This window comes from Delphinus delphis, chromosome 17, assembly GCF_949987515.2.
Source record: "Delphinus delphis chromosome 17, mDelDel1.2, whole genome shotgun sequence".
Taxonomy (NCBI): Eukaryota; Metazoa; Chordata; class Mammalia; order Artiodactyla; family Delphinidae; genus Delphinus; species Delphinus delphis.
The window spans coordinates 43,850,828-43,865,023 of record NC_082699.1 but is presented as its reverse complement, the minus strand read 5'-3'; the positions used below and the strand labels follow the sequence as shown (position 1 = coordinate 43,865,023).

General features: G+C 37.1%; 1 protein-coding gene across 11 annotated transcripts in view; it reads right to left on the bottom strand.

The window, feature by feature from the left end:
- VPS13B (vacuolar protein sorting 13 homolog B) overlaps nucleotides 1-14,196 on the bottom strand; it is a 798,456-nt gene that overhangs the window by 296,226 nt on the left and 488,034 nt on the right. For all 11 annotated transcript variants that reach the window (XM_059994971.1, XM_059994970.1, XM_059994972.1 and 8 more), the window contains 2 exons: nucleotides 6,851-6,977; nucleotides 3,755-3,898 (listed from right to left, as the gene is read on the bottom strand). In XM_059994971.1, the coding sequence (XP_059850954.1) occupies nucleotides 3,755-3,898; nucleotides 6,851-6,977 (271 nt within the window). The remainder of the gene's footprint in view (nucleotides 1-3,754; nucleotides 3,899-6,850; nucleotides 6,978-14,196) is intronic.

Sequence of the window (14,196 nt, the reverse complement as noted above, 5' to 3'; positions counted from 1 at the left end):
GAGACAAAAAAAAGGTTAATTTAAAATGAAGAATTGAATATTCTGGGAACCAGCGATCATGGAAGTCCTAACACTTGAAGGAAACACTGAAAACCAAAGTGTACAAATACAGGCTGCTTGATCACTAAGCAATGAGTACATTTTTAGAGCAAAAATATTGGAAAAGTTTGAATCAACATGGGAGGTAATTTGCTTAAACCATCAGCTGGTCATTTTATTGCCAGAAGTGCTTCTCTTTTAGCTATATACTTGGAAGTTTTATTATGTGTTAGCTGTCTATATAATTAAAATTAATATTAAATATTGGTTCCAGTAATAATCCTTAGATTGTTCCACTGTTTTCACTTCAATTTCCAAATATCTGTCCATCTTTCTTCCCCTTTGTTAACAGTGTAGATATGCTTCCTCTACTAACAAAATCTCCTTTTCATGTTCTTGAATAATTTTTAGAATTAATGTTTCAAAAGAAACCTTGTGAAAAACTGTTTGAAAATATTAACACCATCAAAAGTAAGCAGGAAAAAAGAAATAATCAGAGCAGAAATCAATGAAATTGAAAACAGAAAATCCAATAAAGCAAATAAAACTGAAAGTTGATTCCTTAAAAAGATCAATAATATTAATAAGCCTCTAGCCAGGCGAACAAAAAAAATAAAAACAAAAAACCAAAAAACAAGCAAACAAACAAAAAGCCAAAAGAGAGGAATCAAATTACTAACATCAGAAATGAAAGAGGGGACATAACTACAGATTCTATGGAAATTAAAAGAATAATAAAGGAATACTATGACCAAGCTCACAAATTTGATAACCATTTCAGGAAAATGAACCAATTCCTTGAAAGACAGAATCTAACAAAACTCACATAAGAAGAAATAAGAGGACTTGAATAGGCCTACATATATTAAAGAAATTGAATCATTAATTAATAACCTTCCAAAACAGAAAGCATCAGGCCTAGATGGGTCACTGGTGAATTCTATCAAATATTTAAGGAAGAAATTATACCAATTCTTACAATATTTTATGTTCTTAGATTATCAGATATGAGTTGTGCTACTCATTTATGAATAGAAAAACATTCTTCTAGTTCACAGAAAGTCTTTTTTTTTTAATATTGAAATTTCACAGACATACCCCACTGAGGCTGGGGATAGGACCAAATTGTCTTCAGAGAGTCTGTACTTTTTTTTCAGTTGTGGTAGACACATAAAATAAAATTTGCCATCTTAATCATTCTTCAGTGTATTGTCTCTACTGTATTTCAGTATAATGTCTGTACTTTTAGTATCATCTCCAAGAAGGAAGAAGGACCACAGACACATTTTTAAAACAACAAAAACAATCCTAGCTCATTTATGGAACTGTGAGGAATGACTTGACATTCAGGTGAGAGTTGTTAGAAATCTAACTCTGAGTGTGCCTTATTTACTCAAATCAGACCCTACTAAAAGGCATTAGAAGCAGGTAGGTAAATAGCAATCAACTTGCTAAGTTCTATAAATTCCTAAAACACATCAGAAATCTGTGAGTTATACCAGTTAGAATGGCCATCATCAAAAAATCTACAAACAATAAATGCTGGAGAGGGTGTGGAGAAAAGGGAACCCTCTTGCACTGTTGATGGGAATGTAAATGATACAGCCACTATGGAGAACAGTATGGAAGTTCCTTAAAAAACTAAAAATAGAACTACCATACGACCCAGCAATCCCACTACTGGGCGTACACCCTGAGAAAACCATAATTCAAAAAGCGTCATGTACCACAATGTTCACTGCAGCTCTATTTACAATAGCCAGGACATGGAAGCAACCTAAGTGTCCATCAACAGATGAATGGATAAAGAAGATGTGGCACATATATACAATGGAATATTACTCAGGCATAAAAGGAAACGAAATTGAGTTATTTGTAGTGAGGTGGATGGACACAGAGTCTGTCATACAGAGTAAAGTAAGTCAGAAAGAGAAAAACAAATACCATATGCTAACACATATATATGGAATCTAAAAAAAAAAGGAAAAAAAAAGGTTCTGAAGAACCTAGGGGTAGCACAGGAATAAAGACGCAGATGTAGAAAGTGGACTTGAGGACATGGGGAGGGGGAAGGGTAAGCTGGACAAAGTGAGAGAGAGTGGCATGGACATATGTACACTACCAAACGTAAAATAGATAGCCAGTGGGAAGCAGCCACATAGCACAGGGAGATCAGCTCGGTGCTTTGTGACCACCTGGGGAGACGTGAGAGGGAGGAGATATGGGGATATATGTATATGTACAGCTGATTCACTTTGCTATAAAGCAGAAACTAACACACCATTGGAAAGCAATTATACTCCAATAAAGATGTAAAAAAAAAAAAAAGAAATAAAAAAGAAATCCGTGAGTTAGATTTCACTGACATGATAGATTCATAAAATTGGCAAAAATAATATAGGAATTTGTTTCCAACCCAACTTGCTTCAAGGACTTCACTGAAAATGCCATGGGGAAATATTTTTGCTCTGCTTATTTTCATATCATATATTTATATTCTTACGGATTGTCTAAAATACATTGGGGAAAAAGTCAATATTTTGAAGAGTATACAGCTTTATAGTCCTTTTAGAAAAGATACTAAGCAAACAAATCATGGGTGGTAAAAGATGATATAGTTAGAGAATTTTTCTTTATGAAAGTTAAAAGCTTTATCATTTTTAAATAATTGAAAAAATAAAGGTGATTCAGACTAATGTAACAATTATAGTACAGCAATCACGGCAGAATGAAAAAAGCACTGATTTGAAAGACTTAAATTAAAACCTCAGATCCACCATTTTTTAGTTATGTGTGTATGATCTCAGACAGGTCGCTTATTACCTCTGAGTCACAATATCATAATCTGTAAAATGGTGATAATGTTCACATGTACCTCACGGTGTGGTTGCAATAACATGCTTGAAGATATATGAGTTAACTTACATAAAAGTACCTGGCACGCTTGCTTAGCATCAAGTGGCTCTCAGTGAACACCTCCTCCTTCCCTTCCTCCTTAATAGCACGTAGAGCCTTCTGCATAACTCATGACAAAAATATAAGCAATGCCTTTTTCAAAGATAAACAGTTTCTTCACTGGAGATTTTATAAAAGATTTATTCTAAGTACAGATATGATTATAGAAGTAAGGAAACAAAAAGCAAAGAAAAAATATTTTGAGAAGCATCTAACAAGCAGCTTTCTTTGTTTCATGCTGACATGCTTTGTGGTTACAATGTAGGCTTCCAATGAACACTGGATCAAAATTAAAATTCTAGGCAGGCATTCAAGTTTTTTGATTGTGTCCATTCTTCACTGAGCATGGGAAACGAATGCTTTAGAAGTTATTTATTGAAGATATTCCCACAGTACTCTCACAAAGTTCACTTCCAAAAGAGGCCCTGTCCCTGTAATGTATCTGAGTAAGTGAAAGCTACACCAGGTTTTGTGCACTGCACTTTAAAAATTGCAGCAGGGCAATAAAATCATGTTTTTAACAGAGGCTTTTCTGGGGCTGGGCCACAGCAATTTTGTGAAGGTGCATGATAAATTACAGGGAACGAGACCAAACAAATTTCAAAAATAAAGAACACCAATCCAAAATGATTTATGCCCATATTATGAATAAAATTAAATATAGAATAACTAGCAGAAAGCATTTAATTTTTGTTTTCCTATTATCAATGTAAAGTTGGCACAAATGCAGTAAGCCTAATCAAAATCAGGTAATAGTTACCTCTGTGGCTTTGCTTGATGGTTCCACTCCAGTCATATTTGCTACTATTAACTGATGTAAGAGTTGAACTTGAGCCACACTTAGGAAGAAGTCCAGGTTTGTGGTTATATTCACTTCCAAGGAGTGGCCACACACTAAAATCTCCTGAAGGAAAAAAAGGTTGAATAGAGATAAAGAAACATGATAGCCATTAGATGATCATTTATCATTCTTACTTATTAGACCTTTACGATGTTGGTGAATTCTCCTGGGACTTGAGTTCACATGTTAATGAGAATAGCAGAAATGGTGAGCACGGTCACTCAACAGTTTAATGGATTAATTTAATAAACATTTATGAGGGCCTGCTGTGCACCAGGCCATGTGCTAGTTACAGGGAAACACACTAACAATAAGAATTTTTCACCATTTCATATACATTTGGCTTTTCATACGTCAAACTACTATCATTGTTTCAATATGTAGGCAATGATGCAATTCTTTAGCATAATCTTGTTCACCCACTCAGACGGACCAATATTTAGTGAGCATCTCCCAAGTAGCATGCAGCATACTAGAGTGCTAGGAATAAAACAGAGAGTGAGGGCTTCCCTGGTGGCGCAGTGGTTGAGAGTCCGCCTGCCGATGCAGGGGACACGGGTTCGTGCCCCGGTCCGGGATGATCCCACATGCCGCAGCGGCTGGGCCCGTGAGCCATGGCCACTGAGCCTGCGCGTCTGCAGCCTGTGCTCCGCAACAGGAGAGGCCACAACAGTGAGAGGCCCGCGTACCGCAAAAAAAAAAAAAAAAAAACAACAGAGAGTGAGGCTGGCCTTGAACGGCAATCTGCTCTTGAGAAGGTTACAATCTAGGTGGGCAGACAGATGTAAATAGGCAACTATAGGCAGCAATTACAGTCACAAGTGGTATGGTCTGAGTATTCTCCAAAGGATACACTCCAAATGATTTATAACAAAATGGAGTGCTGAAGTCAAAGGTAGCTAGACTAATTAATTTCACTTCTTTAAACTGCTAAAATCTTGGCAGCATTAGGTAGCTGTCCACTACTTAACTGGTGTTGTGCTGCATAACTGACATTCATTGCTGGAAAACCATTCAGGGAAGGAAAACAGAAATGAAAAACAATCCAGAAGTTTCACTTAATAAGCAGAAGCCCTGCCTCTTGTCATGAAGTGCATGTGGACAATGTTCAAATGCTTGGAAATGTCCAACAAACCTTCTCCTTAATAGTGTCATCCAAGAGAATGGATTTAAGGAGACTTATGATGGGTCCAAATACAAACTACACAGCTTAGAGCAGCTTTTAATAAAGCCATAAAGAACAGCATGTCGGAAATGATCCCCTTTTTCTGGTTAAATAAACTTTCCCCCCAAAAAGTTTCCAAAATTTACTCATTATAGTTAGAATTCTTATTTTATTCCTCAAGTAATGATGAAGGGAATATACTTGTGTATTTTCAACCAATTGTGTTACTTAGTAACTGAAAGATATAAGTAGACTTAATTTTTATACACCTTTTGTGGATATAAAGATATCCTGCCTAACCTAACTTTCCCTATAGGGCAATTATAAACATCAAATAAGATAACACATACAAAGTATTTTTTTTGTTTTTTATATAAATTTATTTATTTATTTATATTTTTGGCTGTATTGGGTCTTCGTTGCTGCGTGTGGGCTTTCTCTAGTTGCGGTAAGCGGGGGCTGCTCTTCATTGTGGTGGCTTCTCTTGTTGTGGAGCACGGGCTCTAGATGCACGGGCTGCAGTAGTTGTGGCACGCAGGCTCAGTAGATGTGGCACACAGGCTTAGTTGCTCCGCGGCATGTGGGATCTTCCCGGACCAGGGATCCAACTCGTGTCCCCTGCATTTTTTTTTTTTTCCTAGTTAAACAATGATTTTATTGCTTGAGTACAACAGACAAATTTATGCAACCAGGGCAGAGGCTGTGGATGACTCGTATTTCCAGTTGTAGGGGAGGACTCGTTTGGTCTTGTAATATCGAGCCAACTGGTGAATATGGCTCTCAATCAGAATCAGACAGAATTTGGCATCTTTATCCTTTCTGTTTCTCTCGAGATGCTTTCGAACAGCAACAGCTTTCTTAATTAAATGATAGAGATCCTCAGGAAGATCAGGAGCAAGTCCTTTGGACTTAAGAATTATCAAGATTTTATTGCCTGTCACAAAACATACTTGTGCAACACCATGTGAGTCTCTCAGGATTACACCTTAACCACTGCGCCACCAGGGAAGCCCCAAAATATTGCTTTTTAAAAACTCAAAGAATGATGTAAACTTTTATCACCTTAGATTAATAATATATTTAATCTGTGCCTAATTTTTCTGAACTTTTTATAACAACTGCCTATAACTCTGTGAATGATCAAAAAGTTTATAAAGTTTTTAGCATAACAAACTTTTATGAAGAATATTTTTAAAGTTATGATGGATCACATTATTATTACATTTCTATTCTAGTCATGGAGGCAGTATACCATAGTGATTAGACTTCAAACCTGGATCCGTTAGTAACTGGCGAGTAAGATTGGTCAAGTTACTTAATTTCTTTTGATCTCAGTTTCCTCATCTATAAAATATGTATACTAATAATATCTACCTCATATGGATTCTGTGAAGAGTAAATAAGTTAATTCATGTAGAACTCTTTCTAAGGTAATCCATGTGAGAACCCTAAGTGATCTGTCAATATTATTGTTGCTTTCATTAGAAAGAGGCCGTAGAGGTCAGGAGTGTATGGCCAGGAGCCAGACCAGTTAGCTTCACACCATGTTCTGCTTCTTACTATTTGTGAATATTTAGACAAGTTAACTCTTTATGCTTCAGTTTCCTCATCTACAAAACGAGGACAGTAGGAGAAGTTAATAGGATTATTATAAGGATTAAATGAGTTATTACATGAAAAGCAATACCTAAATAGTACTATGAAGTGCTTAATAATTATTAGCTACAATAATAACTTATTAATAATAAGCTAATTTGATATCCTATGCATGGAAACTATGAAAACTCCTAACACACAAGAAAAGCTGCTCCATCATTTAGACTAAAATAAAAGCTATATTAATTTCTAACCTCAGTGTGCATATTTTCTGGAGAAATTACTTTGGTGAAAATGATGGCAGGTGCTCCAGTTATTCGGACAGAGAAATCTGTTAAAATGGGAGTCAAAATTGCTCTTCTTTCTTGATGCCTCCGTATGCTAAAAGATAAAGTAAAAATTATTAGCTTTTTCATTTTTAAGGATAATTTTCATTAAATTTGTACAAGTCTCTGTACTACAAACATGTATGACAAAATTACATTATTATTTTGAGTGTGTCTATCTGTACATTTTATAATCATAATTTTGTAACTCCAATTCTTCAGATTCATATAAAAAATCACTGAGAAATTCAGACATAATTAATCAATTTCATATTAGTAGCATCCTAGGACATTTCAATAAATTACTTTTTCTATTTTAATTCCTTTTGTTTTTACAGTTTAGGATCTCTCTTGCTACCAAAAATAATCTTACTATTTTGTGATCATTTTTAATTTCCTAGTTTTAATATTTCTGACATTCTGCTTCACAACTGCCATCTTTCCAATCTCAGTAGGTTCACACGCATATCCTCTTAATCTTTGACTTTTTTTTTTAACTCTAAGAACTATCTGAGTTCATAGATTATGACTGCCTTTACAGTTTGTGAAATGGCTTTTGTGACTTTGATACTGAATTCTTCTTCACAGCAACCCTGGATGTGAAGTAAGGAACATTACTGGCCCCACATTATCTATGAGGAAATGAAGTTCAGGGACTGGGCTAAGGCCACCCAGTTGGAACAAAAGTTCCACAACTGGGCCCGCAGGGCAAGTTGATAACACAGCAGCATTTGACCTCTATTTTAATTCTTCTTTATACATTCTCACCTTTTGATCAGTTATTTAGCACACTATTCCTACTCTACATTCAAAATTGCTAATTGCTAATAATTTCAAAGGAAGTATTGCGTTCATCGTAGAAAATAAAATTGGAAAATATTATTGAGAAACCAAAGCTTGTGCTAGTGCAGATCTTCAAGTCTACTACCCATATTCTTAGTTTTCATTTCATGAAATAATACAGTTCTATGTTTTATTAGCAAGCCGTACCTCAAAAGTTCCTTGGAACCATTAATTTAATATTCCTTATAAATATGTCCCTATTATTCTCTTTCATTATAAAATGACCAAGTTGAGATCAGAGAATTGGCATAAGTCATCTCATGAAAAAGCCTAGATAAAACTCAAGTCTGTCTACATCCTTTTCTACCAGAGTAGTCTAGAGAGTACTAGTATCTTTTGTTGAAACTGTGCAATGGGCAGAGCTTTCTATGGTGTCTGCCAAAAAAGCAAATTGGATCATCTGGTTCTGTGACACATAAGTATTGGATTTCAAGAAAGTCAATTTTAAAGAATTAAGAGATCTAGTGAATAGAGGGTAACAGGAAGAAGTATTAAAATCTGAATACAGAGGAAGGGCTGAGATCCTGAGAGACACCACAATTATAGCCTAATAGCTCAAATTCCATAAAATGACCAATGTGAGAAACATGTAACATCTGATGTGCTCTCATAGGGGAGTGCTAAAATATACGATGTATTAAAAATACCTTAAAATGGAAAACATGGCAGGGAACCAACTAAGAGCAAACCTTAGCTGAAGCACTGATGGGGAAAAAAAAGTACTTGTTTGTATCATAATTTTTTCCCACTATGTGAATTAAATCAGCAAGTAAAACAACATATGGAAGACCTATGATGTTAGAAAACATTTTTTAAAGTTTTTTAAGTCAACAGTCTTATAAAACTAGAACTTTACTGGTATAGAGCGCTAAAATTTCTTTTGTATTATCTCTGGTAAGTATGTGAGTTAAGGATACATATTTTTTAAATCATAAAAACTTTTTTATAGATTCAAGTATTTTCAAGGATGAATTCAAAAGAAAGTAAAACTAAAAACACTGAAGAAATAACTACAACAAGAATTAAATTCTGCTAATATTTTACTAGATAATAATCTAGTAAACTAACAAAAGAGGGAAGTAAAACTCAAAGTATTAACTGACATTGTTAATGACTTCAGGGTCCTACCCACTCTCAGTAAACCAAGGGAATAGATTTTTAATGGCCATATTGAGACAACAGGCTAATCCTTACATCCCTGACAGGCAAGGATTTTGAAACGAGCTGCCAACTTAGATCTGGGGCCATTAAAAGGTCAGAAAAACAACTTCCAATCAGAAATAGAAAAACACAAGGAAGTTTGCCTGATTTGGCACGAGGGATTATTGAAAAAACAGAGATCTCCCTGCTTTTTCAACTTAAAAATTAAAATAAAAATAATGAGAAAATTAAAAATAATGGGAATACCCCATGTGTGTTTGGAAGCTGTAACTTATATTACTTGTGTTGGTCCAGGAATACCCATATTGAGTTATTCATATAAAAGTCGCATCAGACCTTTGATAACCCCAGGGCATCAGTCAGAAATAGATGTAAAACCTCTTTGGAAAAATATGCTTTCAAACCGACAGAAAGGATTCCCAGGAACAAAGACCACTAAAGATAAACTCCCAATCACAGATTTTATATGCACTCCAAAAATTTTTTTTTTAGCAAGAGGAGAATTCAACACCATTATCAAATTCATTACCAAGAACTTCTGATAATGGAATTTCCACATATGGAAAATACAATAAATTTCTTTAAAATCATTAAAGACATATAGGATGGAATGAAAAACAGGAGAAAAAAACCAAGGTACTATCAAAAAAGGTAAAACGGATTTGAAAAACAACCAAATAGAGTATCCAGAAATAAAAAATGTAGTTATTAAAATTAAACATATAATAGATGGATAAACAGAATTTTAGATATAACTTAAGAAAAAATTAGTAAACTAGAAATACTACAGAGAAATATAGACCAGAAGATACTTAAGACTTGTGGTAATCAACTGAGATAATCCCTTAGAGTGGATATTCCTAAATGTAAAAAACAGTAATATTCAAACACATTTATTCTAAACAATAAATATATATAACATACTTTTCAGAAAATTATTGGTTATAATTTTATTAACTATACCTATTTTTACAGATTTCTCTTATTTTTAGATAGTCATAAGGATAAGTCATTTGATTTGTAAGGTAACTTTAAAAATCAAATATTTAGTTAAGAGTTGAAGATCATTTTAGTGTGTGTGTATGTGTGTGTGTGTGGTTTTTTTCTTTTCCTTCCAAGAGGAACACTATCTGGTGACGTTCTAATGCAACTGAAATAAAACGTATGATATATGATTATGATGATTATATTCAACTTAAATATTTTATGAGATTTTGAGTACCTATTGTCTGCAGTAACTATGCTAAGATATAAAGAAGAGCAAGGCTGGACAAGACACATCTTTATCCTTTAACCTCTATGTCACCTTTTCAAGTTGCCAAGGATACCTTCAGCCAATATATAAGGTAGAAAATATTTGCTGGCTGTTGGGAAGTATAAACTAACTGCTCCTTCCTGCTGTACCAGGTCACCTTTTCCCTTCATACTCAGTTCCCAGGTACTTTAAGCAGCAGGAGAAAACACATTCTCTCACGTAAACCCATGAAAAAGTTTAAGGGGATTATTATAAAATCATACAATTCAAGAAGGTTTAGATCACCCCAGGCATTAATCGATAAACTATGGGAATTAGACTAACTTCTGTTTTATAATTTTGCTTAGGCATTAGCTTGACATCCTTACAAATAAAGACAAAAGTGATGGTTTTCAGGTGGAAGAGTAAAAACAAAGAAAATGCTTTCCTTCCACATTCTTGTTTATGATTTCAGGTACAATTCTGGAAAAATCTCATGTTTGATGAATCACAAATCAAAATATGCAAGGGCTCCTATGAACATGTGGGTAATACTTTACTTCAAAAAGTAAAAATGGGAGGAGACCTTCAAGATGGTGGAGGAGTAAGACGTGGATATCACCTTCCTCCCCACAAATACATCAGAAATACATCTACATGTGGAACAACTCCTACAGAACACCTACTGAATGCTGGCAGAAGACCTCAGACCTCCCAAAGGGCAAGAAACTCCCCACGTATCTGGGAAGGGTAAAAGAAAAAAGAAAAGACAGAGACAAAAGAATAGGGACAGGACCTGCACCAGTGGGAGGGAGCTGTGAAAGAGGAAAGGTTTCCACACACTAGGAAGCCCCTTCACTGGCGGAGACGCGGGGTTGAGTGGGGGGAAGCAGCTTCGGAGCCACGGAGGAGAGCGTAGCAACAAGGGTGCGGAGGGCAAAGCGGAGAGATTCGCTCACAGAGAACCGGTGCTGACCAGCACTCACCAGTCCGAGAGGCTTGTCTGCTCACCTGCCAGGGCGGGCGGGGTCTCGAAGCTGAGGCTTGGGCTTCGGAGGTCGGATCCCAGGGAGAGGACTGGGGTTGGCTGCCTAAACACAGTCTGAAGGGGGCCAGTGTGCCACAGCTAGCCGGGAGGGAGTCTGGGAAACAGGTCAGAACTGCTGAAGAGGCAAGAGACTTTTTCTTCCCTCTTTGTTTCCTGGTGTGCGAGGAGAGGGGATTAAGAGCGCAGCTTAAAGGAGCTCCAGAGACGCTCGCGAGCCGCGGCTATCAGCGCAGACCCCAGAGATGGGCATGAGACACTAAGGCTGCTGCTGCAGCCACCAAGAAGCCTGTGTGCGAGCACAGGTCACTATCCACAACCCCCTTCCGGGAGCCTGTGCAGCCCGCCACGGCCAGGATCCCGTGATCCAGGGACAACTTCCCCGGGAGAACGCATGGTGCGCCTCAGGCTGGTGCAACCGGCCTCTGCCGCCGCAGGCTCACCCCGCATCCGTACCCCTCCCTCCCCACAGACTGAGTGAGCCAGAGCCCCCTAATCAGCAGCTCCTTTAACCCAGTCCTGCCTGAGCGAAGAACAGACGCCCTCAGGTGACCTACATGCAGAGGTGGGGCCAAATGCAAAGGTGAGCCCCAGGAGCTGTGCAAACAAAGAAGAGAAAGGAAAATCTCTCCCAGTAGCCTCAGGAGCAGCGGATTAAATCTCCACAATCAACTTGATGTAACCTGCATCTGTGGAATACCTGAAGAGACAATGATTCATTCCAAATTGAGGCAGTGGACTTTGGGAGCAATGATATATATATATATTTTCCCTTTTTGTTTTTTTGTGAGCGTGTACGTGTATGTGTCTCTGTGTGATTTTGTCTGTATAGCTTTGATTTTACCATTTATCCTAAGGTTCTGTTTTTTGTTTTTGTTTTTTTAGTATAGTTTTTAGTGGTTGTTATTACTGGTGGATTTGTTTTTTGGTTTGGTTGCTCTCTTCTTTCTTTCTTTTCTTTTCTTAATACTTTTTAATCTTTTTTATTTTTAATAACTTTATTTTATTTATTTATTTATTTTTCTCTTTCTTTTTTTCAGCCTTTTATTCTGAGCCATGTGGATGGCAGGGTCTTGGTGCTCTGGCCAGGTGTCAGGCCTGGGCCGCTGAGGTGGGAGAGCCGAGTTCAGGACACTGGTCCACCAAAGACGTCCCAGCACCACGTAATATCAAACAGTGAAAATCTCCCAGAGATCTCCATTGCAACGCCAAGACCCAGCTCCACTCAATGACTAACAAGCTCCAGTGCTGGACACCCTATGTCAATCAACTTGCAAGACAGGAACACAACCCCATACATTAGCAGAGAGGCTGCCTAAAATCATAATAAGGCCACAGACACCCCAAAACACACCACAACACATGGACCTGCCCAGGAGAAAGACAAGACCCAGCCTCACCCACCAGAAAACAGGCACTAGTCCCCTCCACCAGGAAGCCTATACAACCCACTGAACCAACCTTAGCCACTGGGGACAGACACCAAAAAAAATGGGAATTACGAACCTGAAGCCTGCAAAAAGGAGACCCCCAAATAGTAAGTTAAGCAAAATGACAACACACAGAAATACACAGCAGATGAAAGAGCAAGGTAAAAACCCACCAGACCAAACAAATGAAAGGAAATAGGCAGTCTACTTGAAAAAGAATTCAGAGTAATGATAGTAAACATGATCCAAAATCTTGGAAATAGAATGGAGAAAATACAAGAAATGTTTAATAAGGACCTAGAGGAACAAAAGAGCATATGAATAATGATGAGCAACACAAGAAATGAAATTAAAAATTCTCTAGAAGGAATCAATAGCAGAATAACTGAGGCAGAAGAACGGAGAAGTGACCTGGAAGATAAAATAGTGGAAATAAGTACTGCAGAGCAGAATAAAGGAAAAAGAATGAAAAGAATTGAGGACAGTGTCTGAGACCTCTGGGACAACATTAAACACACCAACATTCGAATTATAGGGGTCTCAGAAGAAGAAGAGAAAAAGAAAGGGACTGAGAAAATATCTGAAGAGATTATAGTTGAAAACTTCCCTAATATGGGAAAAGAAATAGTTAATCAAGTAAGCAAAGAGAGTCAATACAGGATAAATCCAAGGAGAAACACGCCAAGACACATATTAATTAAACTATCAAAAATTAAATACAACGAAAAAATATTAAAAGCAGCAAGGGAAAAACAACAAATAACATGTATGGGACTCCCCATTGGGTAACAGCTTATCTTTCAGCAGAAACTCTGCAAGCCAGAAGGGAGTGGCAGGACATATTTAAAGTGATGAAAGGGGAAAGAACTACAACCAAGATTATTCTACCCAGCAAGGACCTCACTCAGATTTGATGGAGAAATTAAAACCTTTACAGACAAGCAAAAGCTAAGAGAATTCAGCACCACGAAACCAGCTTTACAACAAATCCTAAAGGAACTTCTCTAGGCAGGAAACACAAGAGAAGGAAAAGACCTGTGATAACCAACCCAAAACAATTAAGAAAATGGTAATAGAAACATATATGTAAATAATTACCTTAAATGTAAATGGATTAAATGCTCCAACCAAAAGACGTAGACTGGCTGAATGGATACCAAAACAAGACTCGTATATATGCTGTCTACAAGAGACCTACTTCAGACCTAGGGACACATACAGACTGAAAGTAGAAGGGATGGAAAAAGATATTCCATGCAAATGGAAATCAGAAGAAAGCTGGAGTAGCAATTCTCATATCAGACAAAATAGACTATAAAAGAAAGACTAGTACAAGAGAAAAAGACAGACACTACATAAAGATCAAGGGATCAATCCAAGAAGAAAATATAACAATTGTAAATATTTATGGGCTTCCCTGGTGGCGCAGTGGTTGAGAGTCCGCCTGCCGATGCAGGGGACATGGGTTTGTACCCCTGTCCAGGAAGATCCCACGTGCCGCGGAGCAGCTGTGCCCGTGAGCCATGGCCGCTGAGCCTGCGCATCCGGAGCCTGTGCTCTG